Source organism: Amborella trichopoda, chromosome 5 (genome assembly GCF_054954075.1).
Source record: "Amborella trichopoda isolate Santa Cruz 75 chromosome 5, AtrichopodaSantaCruz75HAP2 v2.0, whole genome shotgun sequence".
NCBI lineage: Eukaryota > Viridiplantae > Streptophyta > Magnoliopsida > Amborellales > Amborellaceae > Amborella > Amborella trichopoda.
This window is the reverse complement of record NC_142340.1, coordinates 8,737,326-8,753,659: the sequence shown is the minus strand read 5'-3', so window position 1 is coordinate 8,753,659 and position 16,334 is coordinate 8,737,326. Positions and strand designations below refer to the sequence as shown.

Below are 16,334 nucleotides of genomic sequence, written 5' to 3'. Positions count from 1 at the left end.
TGGACAACAGCCACGACAATTCACTGTTTGCAAAATAATAATTATTTTTAGTCATTGGATATAAAATCTAATAGATTGAAGGGTGTCATAACAATTAAAAAGTTTTGTTTTGGATATTGTGCCCAATTAATAGCATATTTTCGAGCTTTCACATCCAACAGTCAATAATAATTGTAACCTCTTGTATGAAATGATTACATCACTTAAATTGACCAGCCACACGAATCTAAGCTGTCCATTGAGATGAACTATAAAATGATTCATTAGCTCTGAAGGAAACCAGAGGAAAAACTGAATTTGCCTATCACTCTTAGCCAAAGTTTGAATTTTAATGTAGGCATTTAAAAACAAACTATAATATGCATCTTTAAAAGTTGAATAAAACAATAATAATAATAACAAATTTTCCCTCCATCAAATTCTTGCTCAGGAGCATAGTAGGCATTTACTCGAGAACCCTATTTTCTTTTTTTGTTTACAGTGTAACTCGAGTAGTCATTGTTATCTAAGTCAGTTAAGACTTTCAATAGCTTATTTAAAAGCCAAATTGGTTCTTTTTACCTTTTCTTTTTCATCAGTAAGCTTGAATTCTGGCATGCATTGTAGGACACGAAACTCAGATCCCTGAACTCCCATACTATTTGTGTTTTAGGATGTTACCCTTTAGAAACTAGATGCATTGTTCTTTCGCATCTTGGTCTTTTTTATTTTTTATTTTTATTTAAGTATCAATTAACATAGGTTCATACTTCATGATAAGATGTGGCGAAGTGTTACGCTGTCTTCCTACCTAATGCACCCACCTCCTATAACTGAGTTTGAGACAGAGTAGGTGACAGTTTAAAATCCTTACCCTTCTTAGCCTCAATGTATAATGGCCTCCTGTATATACATCAAAATAAAATTTACCATGCTCTCCTTTCTTTTTTGTGATTATAGTGCTCCATGCTCGCACTTCCATCTTTTCGTATAGTTGAGTTATTTCATTGCATTTGAGGAATTTATGTACTCGACAAGGTCAATCGTGTTACTAAGTTCCTTAAATTTCTGGATGAGGGTGTAATTTTATTCATTCATGGTTTTTGGCATGAGGTTTGCACTTCATTGGGAACCATTCCATTTAATGTGGTGGTCTGTCCTAATGTGTCTCCCTTTGTAGGAATCAGGTGCTCATATGTGATGTCCCCTTTGTCTCTAGCATAGTAGACCAGCTAATGTATATTTTGGTCATTTTATTTTATTATTTTTTATGTTTTGTAAATCATCGAAACAACGTTTATGGTTCAAAGAGTGAACAACTAATGTATTCCACTTGTCCATTCTAAAATGGACGGTTGAGATAGCTTTAATCATAATGTCTCCCAATTAGTCTCTTATCGTTTGATTTCAATCAGAGGACTCAAACTTTTTATTTATTTTTTCTACAAATCATTTTGAAATGTAATTTGACGTTTCCCAATTCTCACAAGGCACACCTAAAAAACTGAAAAACATATTATTTAATAATAAATTTATGACTAAAATGTCATTATAACTTTTTGGAGTATTTTGGTCATTTTATTTTTGTTGCGCGTTTCCAAAGAGTAAACACACTCCAAATTTTGTATCAAGAAGATTTGTAAAAATTAAAAAAATAAAATAAAAGGTGAGGTTTGTGTAAGCTCTCAACTTAAAATAATCAAAGTAATGTGCACCTCTAAATTTTGATAAAATATGTCAATCTAACATGGAAACCCTTGCAATAGCTTAAAAATCTTTTTCCACCTATTATAATATAAATACTTAAAATCAAAATTGTAAGGTCAAGACAATCAATTGTAAGGTCTTTCAACATCAAAATCATCTCCTCGACTAAAATTTTTTAGATGCGCCTTACGTCTACAGTACAAAAGATAAGATTATAGGTAGGCGCAAAATTGTGACTAAAGCTATCGACGATTGAGAATAGGGCTGGTCAACCCGACCCTAAAAAATTGGGCCTTGGTCCACAAATTGTGGCCCTAGAGATGGGCTAGGGCTAGGGCTCATAAAATCAAATTGGAACAGTGAACTGCACATGGGCCCGGAAGTGGTTTAACCAGTAAACCAGTCGATTCAATCGCTCTAACTGGATAAGTCCCCAGTGATCAAAAACGTGTTAAAAAAAAAATACAAAAAAAAATCTACTAAAATATGAAATGCATATAAAGAATGATTAAAACAAAACACATTCAAATGAGGTTGAAAATTCATGAAAAAATGGATTTAACGAATCAGCTTGTGTATAAGGGTATTTTTAATTTTTTTTGAAAAAAAGGGAAAATATAAAAGAAAGTATTAATGACCAAATTTTTTTTTAGTCTTTACCATAATGTAAATAATATTAAAAATTATATTACAAATCAAATTGCTCATTTTAAAAAAATTATATATATTTTTTGAATTTTTTAAAAAATTTTGTTGATCACTAAAAGTCTAAAACTGTCCAAAACTTGAACTAGCCACTTCTAACCAGGAGATTAGCGATTAGATCACCCTGTTTTTTCAATAGTAGTTATGGCCTATACCAGCCCGGCCCAACCTTTCTCTTTTTTTTTCCTTTCTTTTTTTTTCATTTGTTTTTTTGCCTCCCCTAACCTTGTGGGCCATTGAGGCTACCTCGACCCGGCCCGTTGCCAAACTTAGTAAAGAATAGAAGTTGGGTGAGTTTTGCACAATGGCCACGCGACATGAAGGTTTCCCAGATACTGCGCGCGAAATATCCTTTCTATGAGTCCGCCAAACACATGTAAAAATGCGCTCTCTTTAATAATTTATTTTTTAAATAGAACTTAATTCTAATTTTTAAAATATATATAATTGTAAAAATAATTTTTAGAGAATTTAATTTTATAGAATTATGAGTAGTCTGTAAAAATAATAAATTTTAAAAACTAGACATGATATTTTTTGAAAAAATATTTGATAGTTTTTTTTGGACTATTATTTACGGTGTAAACTGGTGTAGATCTCCAACACACCATACAATTCTCCTTCCCGAAATAGAAAGCGAGTATCATCTACGGTGGCAGATTGTCCCGACAATGACAGTATTTTTAATCACCGTACAATCAATTTAATGGACGTTAGAGAAAAATATTCCATTTGCAATGGTTTTCTTTTAGTTTGTTTCTCAAAGTGTACGTTGGAATTTAAAAACTAAAGTGGAGAATTGGGTTTTGGAATGAAGAAAAGAAGGTGATTGATTGTGTTCTAGGGTTTCAGTAGAAGAAATGAAGTTTTCTGGGTTTCGTCATTGTCAGGAATTGATTAGCGTTATCAGATCGAAGCCGAAGGAGGAGCTGGATTATTGTAGGGTTTTAGAACCTGAATCTCTAAGGTTTTTATATTAGGAAAAAAATTGAACTTTTGAAGGTTTTTCTGGCTATTGGAATTGATTAGGGTTCTTCTTGGTGGACGAAGGAGATGGGAGAATCTGCAGAGGAGCAGAGTGTGCTTGATGCCACTCGTGCTATAGTGTTTAAGCAGTCGGAGCTACTTGATGGCAAGTTTGAGAAAATCAGTGGCTACGATTTCAACAATGGAGTTGATTATGAGAAGCTTCTTGGTTCGATGATCACAACTGGTTTTCAAGCCTCGAATTTAGGCGAAGCCATCTCCACTGTGAATCAAATGGTTATTGGTTTTTTTTTCATTGCGTTTTTCCTTGAAGAAGTTCATCTGAATTGATTAATCTATTGCGTTCCTGAAAAGTTATGTTTTATATGAATTTTATCTGTTTTTGGTTGAGTTACCAATAGAATAGCTGAAAATACTGGGTTTTATTTATTCTTGAGTTGATTTATCTAAAAAATTCCTGAATAGTATTGTTGTGAATTTATTTATTAATTGATTTATCTATGAGATGCCTGAAAATGCCCTTTTTTTTTAACTGGTGATCTATGAAATGCCTGAAAATTGCTCCATTTTGAATTTGTATTTGTTCTTTAACTAATTTGCGAATAACAATTGGTGAAAAAGCTGCATTTATTTATTTTCAATTGATTTATCGCTATAATGGCTGATAATGATTCATTTTCTTCATTTTTAAACTGATTGATCAATAAAACGGATGAAATTGCTGCATTATTGATATATTTCACATGGATATATTTGATTATTTCATGGGTCAAAGTACGATTGGAGGCTGAGCTGTGGTGATCTTTCTGAGGATTATAGTGAAGACAAGAGAGATCTAGTGTTTAGGAGTTCCTTAAAATGTTTCTTTGCATTAGTATTTGGATTGAGTTATCAGCTAAATAACTAATATGCTGAATTTTATTTGCTTTTGCATTGTTTTATTAATGAAAGCTGCATCTTATTTGTTTTTTAATTGAAGCATCAATAAAATGCTCAAAAATGCTGCATTTTTTACTTTGAATTGATTTAGCAATAAAATATCTGGAAATTGCTCCATTTTTATCTATTCTTATGCCTATTTATTCAATTGTTCACTATGTTGCAGTTAGATTGGAGGCTGAGCGATGAAGAGCCATCTGAAGACTGTAATGGAAAGGAAACAGATTTGGAGTACAGGAAGTCAGTTAAGTGTAAGGTGTTCCTAGGTTTCACCTCCAATCTCATATCTTCTGGTGTTCGGGAAACAGTCAGGTTTCTTGCAGAGCATAAAATGGTGAGTATTTTTTGTTATTAATAATTGTTTATATCTTTTATAATATTATGCTTAGTTGAATAAGTTGCAATTTAATCGATGGTGATAAATTATGGGACAATATGGGTCTCTTTTTCCTAGTAAATCACTAGAAAAGGAAAAAATATGAGTATCATTGGGACATATATGGAAAATAGATAGGAAATTCTCCTCATGATATTTTTTCGAATCAAAGATGTTGTGTGAAATTTCAGCCCAAACAAATCCTTCCCGCTATTTGTTTTGACCCTTCGGCATGTACTATAGCCAGTAGGCGGTTAGCCTATGGAATCTCTTTTTATCTGTGTATCTGTATATGTGTGTGTGTGTGTGTGTTTTGGTGTGTGTATTGATATGTGTGTGCGTGTGTGTTTTGGTGTGTGTATTGATGTGTGTGTGTTTTGGTGTGTGTATTGATGTGTGTGCATTTGCAACACATTTGACTAACCCCTTTTCTATTTTTATCGTTTTTCTTTTTTTACCCGAAGCTTATAGATAGTCTTAAGATGACCAGATGAACCTAGAAAAAGGAAAAAAATGATTATGGGCTCATCTAAACTTAGATCTGATCCCCCATCAAAATGAATGAACCTTATTGACTTTGTTCAAGAAAACCATTTTCTACAGTTTTCTTTGAATTTTTGTCCTAGTGATCCAATTAAGGCGCACCTCCAAATTTTATTATAACATATAATTTTGGTGTAAAAAATTCTTTGGATTATCTGAAAATCTATTTTTATCTCTAATTATAAAATTGTAAACTCCAAAAATGGTTAAAATCAAGTAGATCTATAAACATATGAAAATCTTGAAAATGGACAGTCTAGATAATGTGTTGCAAGATGCACTATTTATGGGACTCAAAATGTTTTTCTTTTTTTTTTCATATGAATACATCTCGATGTTGAGATGATCTATTAGAGGGTTTTTCAACATTAAAATAACTTTCTCCGATTGATTTTTGAGGTGCATCTTTAATTCTACATTTTAAGGTTGCAACCTTATATAAACTTTTGCCTATATATATATAAGGATATCATTAGCCTCAAGGTCTTGCTTGTAGGGGTCCTGTTTGGGCCTTTATTAGGTATATTGCATATGATTTCACCATGAGTTATTGATGTGCATGTGTATATGGAACACCCAACTAATCTTACATTTCTAATGATGTTCTACCATATTTGGCTCCTTTTATGTCAAATGGTGAACCTCGGACTTTCCCCTTTAACTTTTTAATTTATTTAGAGTTATGTTCTATTTCTAAAGGTTCATTCTAGCTAATGATATAGCCACTGACATCAGCGTCATCAGAATCTGACTAGCCATTGAGCTGGTGAGACTGGTCCAACCATCAATGGAACTAGTTGGACCAGATTTTAAAAGGATAATGAAAAATAGCAACAATAGTTTATGCAAAACAAAAAGGTTGCCCAACTTTGTTTAGCAAGTCTAGCTAGTCAATATTGATCTGATTGGCCAAATTGTTCAAATGTTTCTTTTGACCAATTTCCTACCAAACCTAGTTATTGCTTTGGGCTAGACCGCCCAAGGCATTGGTTGGTGGTCTAATTGGTCAGACTGGACGGTTCAGTTCATTGATATCTATGACTTTCATAAGTCTCTACCCATGAGTATTTCTATTATATAATTAGCCACTCAATCATTGAACTAAATGAGAATTATAGATCAAGCTCTAGCAAAACGTATTAACAACCACAGATGTAAACACAGATTCCCTTGCACCTCGAAGATTTGCCATTGGAGGCTTTGTGCCTCCATAGTCCTTCAAAGTTGACGTTGTTTCACTCTTCATTCAATGGTGCAACATTTAGTAATAGGAACTTATAGATTTTTTTATCTAAACAATAAATGATCTAATACCAACTGATCGTTTATAAATTGATATTTATTCAATCTTTTTATAGTTTGTACTACTCACTCAAAATAGAGAGTTGCATTTTGTAAAAACCAACTAATGCTACTTAATCCTATGAGGTAATGTGAAATCATCTACTTTGATGCTTATTAAAAACAATAATCTTACTGGTCATGCCCATAAGTCTGGTCCCAATGCTAGTGTACTTGATCTTTGACGTGAATTAAATGCAGATTGACATATAGAGTTGAGGCTTTCTTGTTTCTTCAATGAGTTTTGGTGACAACTAAGGATAATAGGACCATCTGGCAGGTAGATGTGATGGTTACCACTGCTGGCGGGATTGAAGAAGACATTATTAAATGTCTTGCACCGACTTTCAGTGGTGAGTTTTCTCTTCCCGGAGCGTATCTAAGGTCAAAGGGATTGAACCGCATTGGTAATTTGCTGGTTCCTAATGACAACTACTGCAAATTCGAAAATTGGATCATCCCGCTTTTTCAGCAAATGTTGAAGGAGCAATCTGAAAAGGTATGGATCAACTAACTAAGTTAGAAGCACTTCCAATCTATCTTTTTGTTTTTGGTAAGGCATTTTCCTAGTAGGGGTAGCGTTTTAATGGTTAGAAGTAGTTGTTGCTTCAGACTTTTTGTTTGTCTTGTTTTCTTCTTAAGATCATTGCATTTCAATTTTTAGTGTGCATTCGAGAAATATGCCTCATAGCTTCTTCCAAGCTTTGCAATGAAATGAATTTAATATAATGATTCAGAATCTTGTGATTTTTGGAAATGCTTTATATAAGAAACAAGTGCTTTATATTATTAACTGGATATCTGGATGTGCCCTTTTACATGTTTCAAGTCTTAATTGTAGATATGTTTGCATGAAGGTGTCAAGGATTAGAACTCATTAAATTTACTCCAAAATACCACACAACCTCACGTACCTGTCTACCCTTGGGACTCGGTCTTAGGCTTGATTGGATACATTGTCAGTCATTGCAGCATAACATCCCAAGTTTGAATCCTACCGTTGACCTACCAAAAGAAAAATATCCAAAGCGGTGTACCAATGACAAACGTTTATCTCTTCTCTGAACCATGAATTAGGCAGATCACAGATGCAGTCCATGGAGAGCATCAAACATTTTTGCTGCTTTGAGTCATGTTCGTCTATCTTGCCTTGCAGATTGTCAGGGATTGTGGTGCTTTGATATCTGTCTGCTGGCATGACACGAAGTAATGGGCTTGGTATTTCATGATGTTGCCTGTTTATATTTAACACAAGGCGTCTGTGTTTCTTTTGTTGGCTACCATTTAAATCTTTGCTAATTTACGAACTCTTGAGATGACTATCACTTGTTGAGTCCTAATGAATGTGTTGAGGTGCATACTGGAAGCCCATCTGACTCCACCCATCATAAGGCATTTGTGGTTGTTGCCTTATTGAGTATGTTTGCCTAGCCTTAATGTGCTATTCTAGTGGAACTCTATCTTTATATGGCAAATATTCGAACACTATGTCTCATAGGGGCCTTTTCCCTGAGTAGTTCATCAATCATTGGATATATTCTTGTATTTTATGCATACTAACATAGTTGATAGAAAGGGGATAGCTGTCATAGATAAGTGTGAGAAACAATATATCCAAATGACATGACTCAGGATTGGAAATGTGTAGCAGCTGTTAGAAAAATTTGTTGACAAAGAAATTGATGAACAGTAGCTCCAAAAAATGCCTGAAAATTAGAGATTAGATGAGAGCTCATGGACGTCTGGTGAGAAAGCTGCTGGAGGACCATGGAAAAATATGCCTTGTATGCATTGCTCTCTCATTAAATGGAAAATGTATTGAGCGTGTATCTGAAATTCTGAAGCATGTACTGGGAAGAACCAATTTCTCTCATCAAGTTTCCCAACAACTATAGACATGTTGCATGCGGTCTGTTCGAGAATCACTTGTTGTATGGTTTATGCTCGGTGGGGCCTCACAATTTGTTTTTAGTATTCATTTGTGCAGGTCACATTTTGGGTACTAACATATCTTCCTAAGGACATGTTGTTCTATCCATGGATGGTTACGTGTGAATAAATTGGTGTAACTAACACCTATATGCCCTCCACATGTTGATGAGAAACTTCTAGTCTGTTTAAAAACAATTACTAAAAGCACCTCCTTTAACAATTTGTTGAATGTATTCCTTCAACAATTGTTAAACGACTACTACTAATAATTGTAGTGAGTAGACTCGTCTATTGTTCTATTTTAAAATTGTGGTTAATAGATTAAGGAATTTTTAAGCTGCATTGACCAAAGGAAGTAGCTAATAAATTGTCCACCATGGGACAAGCCACAACACTTAGCTGAGTGAGTGGGCAACCCTGCTTCTCGCATGGTAGCTTGTGATTATTGACAAGGTTGTGCTCGAGTTTGGCTGGAAACACTGCAGTGATGTTCTGGAAGACCCAAGCTTGTTTTCCAATTCTGGGCCCATTGAGAATTTTCTAGTCCTAATTCCTTAACTTTTAGAGCCCTTGTTATCCTTTAACAGCTTATCTATCCCAAGTTCCAAGGCCCTTCGAAGGAATTTCCAAGTAGCCATCTTACAAAAAGAACATGATTGATTCTTGTCAAATAATTATACTAGGAAGTTCAAGGCCCAGATACTCTCAGGCTCCATGGATGTGACATGTAGACTACTATAACCTGGATTCTCTAAATGAATACCAAGTCTTGTTCCCAGAAAGGGCTGTTGTGGCTAGTCCTTCTTGGCATGGTTGTCTCTCTCCTCTATATAGTAATCTTTTTTGTTTGAGTCCCGCTTTATCTAGTATATATTTTTCCTGTTTATGGTTGTAATAGGGATTTTTGTTTTGTGACACAGTGTAGGTGCAAACTTGAACCAGTGTTGTTAATAAAAAGTGGGTTGGGGAAGTGCTGGTGATGGTGGACCATGTATAACACTTTGGATGGTTTGAGGCTCTGAGCAAGTGGCAGAGCACAAGATATCCTTATTGTTGGCAAATTAAGTCCTGCTTCATTGAACCCAATACACTCTTCTTCTTATGTAGTGGATGAGGAACTTGGTTACTAGGTTAAATAACTCCCTACTGTTTGGTTTTAACTTTTAAGGATATTAGAGATATGGGGTTACGATCAGAAACATGGGTTTTAAGGTGAAGAGGCTCATTAATTGGGTCTGACGATAAAGAGTTGAAGGGAAAGGGTGTTCCTGTGTTGGCGGAGAAAAGATTTGAGATTTTACAAGCTATCCATGATCTGCTTTTATTGGAGGATACTGAAAGCCTTTGGCTAGAGGTTTTGGACGTTTAAACGGTTGATTAGTTAGCTACCTCGTGATAGATATTAGGCCACACATTAAGATTAGAAGTGGAGGCTAGTTAGCCGCTAGAGGAGATTGTGGCAACTATGGAACATATCACCTACATGATTTGGTTGAAGTTAGTTACATGCGGTTAGGTATAGCAATGGCCAGCGCATTCTGGGGAAGATGAAGAACATGGGAGGATTGTTAACCCTAGGGTATACGGCCATTACGAGTTTTTGCAAAGGCCTACTCAAGGTGCCAGGTTAGGGGTCATAGCATTATTTGGCACTAAATGAATGGAGAGTAGAGGTGGCATTCTCAATATAAGTAGTGTTGTGAATGGGAGAGGTGAGGATGAGTTGGTGCATTACAAAATCTTGATCTTGTGTGGTGGCTGGCGTAGGATATTTTCCATGAGCAAATCATGTCTTGACACCCAATGGGAGTGCCTTTCTCTCACTTGCAATGGCCATTTACGCGCACTTCTGGTACCTCCCTTCCCAGATGTTCCAGTTGTTGATAAGCATGTTCTACGTGTGGTTCCAACCAATCTACACAGTTTCTTCCTGCTCTTCCCAAGAATTTCCTACTGGTTCTAACTCATGGCTCTCTACATCCTAAACTGAGACATATGGGTTATGGCTACACCCTCAATCTGTTCACTGTCTCTTGAATTTCTTTCTGAAACAACAGTTGGTTTAGACATTAGTGTTCGTTCGGATTGTGCTTGGGGAACTTGATGGAATTTCCGCTTCAGAAGAGCTGCATTCCTACATTGAGTTGGAGATTGTAAAAGGAATCCCATAGTCAGATCCCAGAGATTGGAGGAGCAATAATTATTTGAGAGAATCAAATGCAAAAAGCATTCCATGGGTACTCTTGAATCCAACCATGGAAGAGTCAAATTGAAGATATTGGTGGATTTTGGACTGAATAATAAAACAATTTTTTCCTGAAGTGTAACTAATTATTGATGGACTCTGTTATGTGCAGCAGTTAAAATACAAATGCTCTATGGTTTAGCTGAGATTGTGTTTCCGGAGTTTACCTGTAGGACTCTTTGACTAACAAGCTCGTTTTTTAGTAGCAAAACTGCTCAATTTTCTGGTATAAGTTTTATATTTATGTCATGGAGCATGAAAAACTACTCGGTTTACTCCCTTATTATTTCAACATATTTAGCATGTACTCTTGTTTTTGATGAGCGATATTGTATGTATGATTATTTTATACATCATAACTTAAAGTGTTAGTGGAACTTTATATTTCCATAGATGTTAGTGATTTTTTTTTTTTAATCCTTCATTAAAAAGTTCTGTATATCATTGCCTTTGTCTCCCTAAAACTTGTTATGGTGAGGGACTACAATGTCGATTGTTTACAGATGAAACCCCCATGTTTGTCTACAGCAAATGTGGGAGTTTTGAGTTTTTCCAGGGTTCTTCCTTGAACTTCTGAATGTCTGCACTTCAAATTTTTCGGACTATTTTGTTTTTGGATTAATGCATTTTGTGATTGGAAAGATGTTGCATGAGTTTTCTATGAAGGGTCATCAAACTTATACACTGGAAACTTCAAAGTACTGTGTTGTAAGTTTGAGTATTTGCCAAGACTCTTGGAATTTCCATGCATACATGCTGAGAATTTATGCTGTTCACACTTGCAGAGTGTGGTTTGGACCCCTTCAAAGGTAATTGCCCGTCTTGGTCAAGAAATTAATGATCCAAGTTCATACTTGTACTGGGCTTACAAGGTAATTTTTTGAGTTTATTACTTAGCTAGATATCTCAGCACCATTAAGTGCTGGTTTTATGAAATTTTATTCTTATTTACTGTAGAAAGTGTAACTTGAGTAATCTTTGTTATCTAGGTCATTTTGACTTTCTATAGCTTATTTAAAGCCAGATTCTCTCTCTCTCTCTCTCTCTCTCTCTCTCTCTCTCATTTGACCTGACTTGTAGGATATGGAACTGGGACACTTAAAAACTTCATGCGACTAGGTTTTGAGGTTCACACCCTGAAAAGCCATATTCTTCATATCTCTGCTTCTTATTCCATTTTTTTATCTTGGGAAGTAGCAAAGGTCCCCCAACCATAACCTCAAATGTGTAACCTCCAGCATTATTAAGCCCCTCAATGTTTTCATTCATTCTCTCCTTCTTCCATTTAAAAGCAAGCCAATTTTTTGAAACTATGCGTGATGCCCCTGTTTATGATTAACACTGTGCCTTTTCTATTTATGATCATTGCTCGTCATTCAAAGTTGTCTCTTTTCTTTCTTATTTTGTGTTAGTTATCTTGAAGCACTAGATATTAGCATATAATTTCTGTAAATCAACTTTGCACCTGGTGTCCATCATTTTTCTGGGTCAAGGTGTAACTCCTGACATGGTTTTTGGCATAAACTTTGCACTTCAATAGGGAGCTTTGCTTTAATATTTTGTTTGTCTGAGTGTGTCTTCCATGTAAGAATCAGATGCTTATCTGGGATGTGCTCCATTTACCTTTAATTTACTAAGTAGTCAGGATGAAACACTGCTCATGCTTTGTCCTATTGCTTATTTCTTGGTATTACAAGTTTATACAATTCACACTTCTCTTATTTCTGGAGCTAAGAAAGTGATTATATTGAAATGAACATAAACCATTTCAAATTTGATAAAATATTCAACATATCTTTTCTTCTTAGTGATCCCAGATATTGGTCATATCAAATGCAACGAACTTAACTTTCTGGTCTCTCCTTTTTTCTTGATTTTGACTTATGTTTGCCATTTTCTTCAAAAACTTTGTCAGATTATGTTTTAGTCCCATGCATCTTCCTATAGTTTTAGTATCTTTGCTCATGTGCTGGATTTGTAATTTTTTAGTTTTAGTAATTGAGACAAAATCTGTATTTAATGCCAATATTCTTACTATTATGAACTTACAATATGGGTTGAGGGCCTGCGGATGCTTTTGACAGTTATTTTCTTGTGTAAAATTTTCAGAACAATATTCCTGTCTTCTGCCCCGCTTTAACTGATGGTTCATTGGGAGACATGCTCTACTTCCACTCAGCCCGTAATCCTGGTCTAGTTATTGACATTGTGCAAGGTATGGCAATGCAGTTTTTGGCAGTCAAGAAGTGAAACTAACAAAAATATTGGTGTTTCTTTGGAAAATCCTTACTTCTCTTTCTTTTTAATGGTGAGAGTATATAGATATAGGAGCCATTAACAGGGAAGCTGTCCATGCAAAAAAGACAGGCATGATTATTCTTGGAGGTGGGTTACCAAAGCATCACATTTACAATGCCAATCTGATGCGAAATGGTGCGGATTTTGCTGTGTTAATCAACACTGCACAGGAATTTGATGGGAGTGACTCAGGAGCTCGTCCTGATGAAGCTGTTTCTTGGGGGAAGATCCGAGGGTCTGCAAAAGCTGTAAAAGTATGTTTCCCATTTTTCTAATTTGTTTTAGTTTATTCTTGTTTCCTTTTGACTTTGTGGTGACAATAGTTCTTATTAGTTGACAATTTTTTTTTTTAGCCATCCAGAAAACGGTAACCATGTCTCTTAGATTTCCTCAAAAGAAAAAAACAGGGCCTTTTCTCGTCTTCGTATTTCACTACATTTACCCCTTCTTGATTTGCTTGAATCAAGATTCACAAAGTGAGGGCCTTGTAATGTTTCCTATTGAGGTTGGAAACTGAAAGGTCCAGAGGTGGAGGCAAATTTTGGCCAAAGTCCCTCTGTAAATGATGAACTTTATAGGAAATGGGATGAGGTGGTACTTCCTCCGATGTCCCAAAAAGAGGTCTCGGACTCCATTCCCACCAAAAATATATTACTGTCCACAAAAAAGTGATGAACTTTATAACATCTAAAATGCAGTGTAACAGAAGTAACGTCTATAATACAATCAATAACAGCCCCTATTTGGGGTTTTTGTTCATTGTTCATAGGTTCCTGCTTAAGCTTAAAGATAAATAAATGAGTACAGAAGGTTAGAAACCCAGCTCCCAAATAAGTTCATCGTGAGTAACTATATTAAAAAAGAAAAATAGGTTTATTTTACCTGAAAGTTGGATTAGAATGCATTTCAGAGTACAACACATTCCTACTAATGTGGAACATTTTTGCTTTTGGTATATTTCCAAGATGTAAGCATTAGGTTTTGTTTATAAATAAGAAAAGTATTTGATGAGTCGGCCCACTCAAAATTTCTTGTGTTGTCTCCCTCCGAATATATATCTCAAAGATGTATTTTTTATCCTAATCAACACAAGGTCGATTGGGATGTTGAGCGTCAAGAAACAACATATCCATAGGATGAATGTAGCTGATAGGAGGATGTTGAGATGGATTTTGTGACATGACAAGAAGGGATGGAATTCGAAATGAATACACTCGAGAGAATTTAGGTGTGGCACCAATAGGCGATAAGATAAGAGAAAGTAGCCATCAGTGGGTTGGTCATGTGCAGCGCATACCTAGTGGGGTAGGCCCAAAAGGACATGATTGGAAGTAGTGAGAAAATATATGACGATTTATAGCCTCACTAAAGGTATGACCTTTGATAGAGCTGAATGGCGCATCAGAATTCATATTAGCCGATCCCAATTTGAACAAAGGCTCTAATGATGATGATAATGTATTTTTTATCTAAAATTTTAGGGTTTGATAATATCAACCAAGACAATGATCTAATTTCGAATTTTCTTTTTAAAAAATATAAATACTGTTTTGGAATTCTTTTTTCCACTGTCCATTTTAACGTTTAGTGGTTGAAATAAGTTTTAACATCTATCTTAGAGTTGGACATTTGATAGACAAGGGACCGCACGGTAATATGTTAGTCAGCTGACTCACGTCCTTATAAATGTAATCCTATGGTGCGATATATAATCTTTTGATTACCTTGTTCCGTTTCTTATTAAACTTTGACCTTGTGTTGATTAGGTGCATTGTGATGCAACTATTGCTTTCCCTTTGCTGGTGGCTGAAACATTTGCGAAAAGGTTCAAGAGATCTGATGAGTAATTTCCAAAGGATCACCGATGGAAGCTGTAATTGCTTGATTTTTTCTTTTGGAACTGAGACAATGGTGAGGGTCTTTTTAATTATTATCCTTTCCTATTTGAATCTTCGATTAGTGGATCATGTACTTAACGTGGTATTGTGAACCTAACGACGCAGATTCTTCTCTTCTTTTTTTTTGCCCCCTCATTGCATCATGAAATTTAATTATCCATGAGTAATCGAGCTGCATGGCACTTGTCATTCAGACTTCAGAATATATTTATTGGGTGCAAACTTTCTATGCTTCCCCTACAGCATAAAACATAAAACTTATATGCTTCTTTTTATCCAACCATTCATTCTGAATGGATGGCTAAAATTGCCCCAATCACAATGTCACGTCTCTACATGAATTTATGTTTAATTTTGTTTATATAACATATTTTGACACCAAATTTTGGGCATCCAATCCTCTATTAAACTGGCACTTGTAAAAATTATAAAAAAAATATTTTTACTTAAATTAAATCATCAAAATACCCCTCAAAGCTTTAAGGGGTATTTTGGTCATTATATTTTATCAAAAATTTAGTTTGTAATATTTTTTATTGGTGCACCTCAATGAGAAGATGGCACGTACCAAATTTCATATTCATACAATTTGTATTAAAAAAATTAAAAATAAAATACTTTGAGGCGTCGGATCTAGGATCGAACAGTGAGTGGCTCACTTGATCAAAATTGGACGGTTGGATGGTAGGAGAAGCATAGACCTTCTATGCTGTAAGGAAAGTATAGAAACCTTTCCCATTAATTGGGCCATATCATTCATGGATAGTAATAGTGAAAAATATCGTTTGCAATTTAGAGCCGGTTGCTTTGTGTGGAGCAAGTGAGCTCAACTGAGCTAAAAGTAAAAAGTTTACAAAAATTTGTAAATCGTATGTTTCATCGTTACGATCTACATGGTTTTCTTGTCTCACTTTTAAGGTAGGCTTTAATAGGGCTGCGGCCCTATCAAACTAAGTAAAGCCTCATCTCATAAAATGTTGAAAAACTTTTAAATTCTAAAAATAGTATATATTGCAACAAACTATCTAAACCATCCATTTGACTCTAAAAATAAGTGCTTACGTATCTACAAGATTTATATCGATTTTTTAGTTTCAAATTTTATCGTTGGTATTGAAAATTAATTTTAGAGCCGACATGAAGATTTCTGAGGTTTTTATTTTGATTTCATAATAGAAACTTCATTCAAAACTAAAACCAAGTGTATTATGGTGGTTTGGAATGCGCTGTGAATAATGGAGAGAGAAGAAAGAAAATTAAGCAACCAACAGACGACTAGAGACGTGTTATGTGATTTATTTTTTTTCTTTAATGAAAACTTTCAATTTAAAATATGCCGACTAGACACGTGTCATGTGATTATTAGTTTTTTCCTTCAATGAAA

General features: G+C 34.9%; 1 protein-coding gene across 1 annotated transcript; it reads left to right on the top strand.

Moving 5' to 3' along the window:
• Window positions 1-3,192: 3,192 nt before the first annotated feature.
• On the top strand, window positions 3,193-15,067 carry DHS (deoxyhypusine synthase). Its single transcript, XM_006853919.4, has 7 exons — window positions 3,193-3,654; window positions 4,484-4,651; window positions 6,858-7,076; window positions 11,540-11,626; window positions 12,864-12,969; window positions 13,077-13,306; window positions 14,819-15,067. The coding sequence occupies exons 1-7, from the start codon at window positions 3,445-3,447 to the stop codon at window positions 14,897-14,899; spliced, it is 1,101 nt and encodes a 366-aa protein (XP_006853981.1). The 5' UTR covers window positions 3,193-3,444; the 3' UTR covers window positions 14,900-15,067.
• Window positions 15,068-16,334: the final 1,267 nt, after the last annotated feature.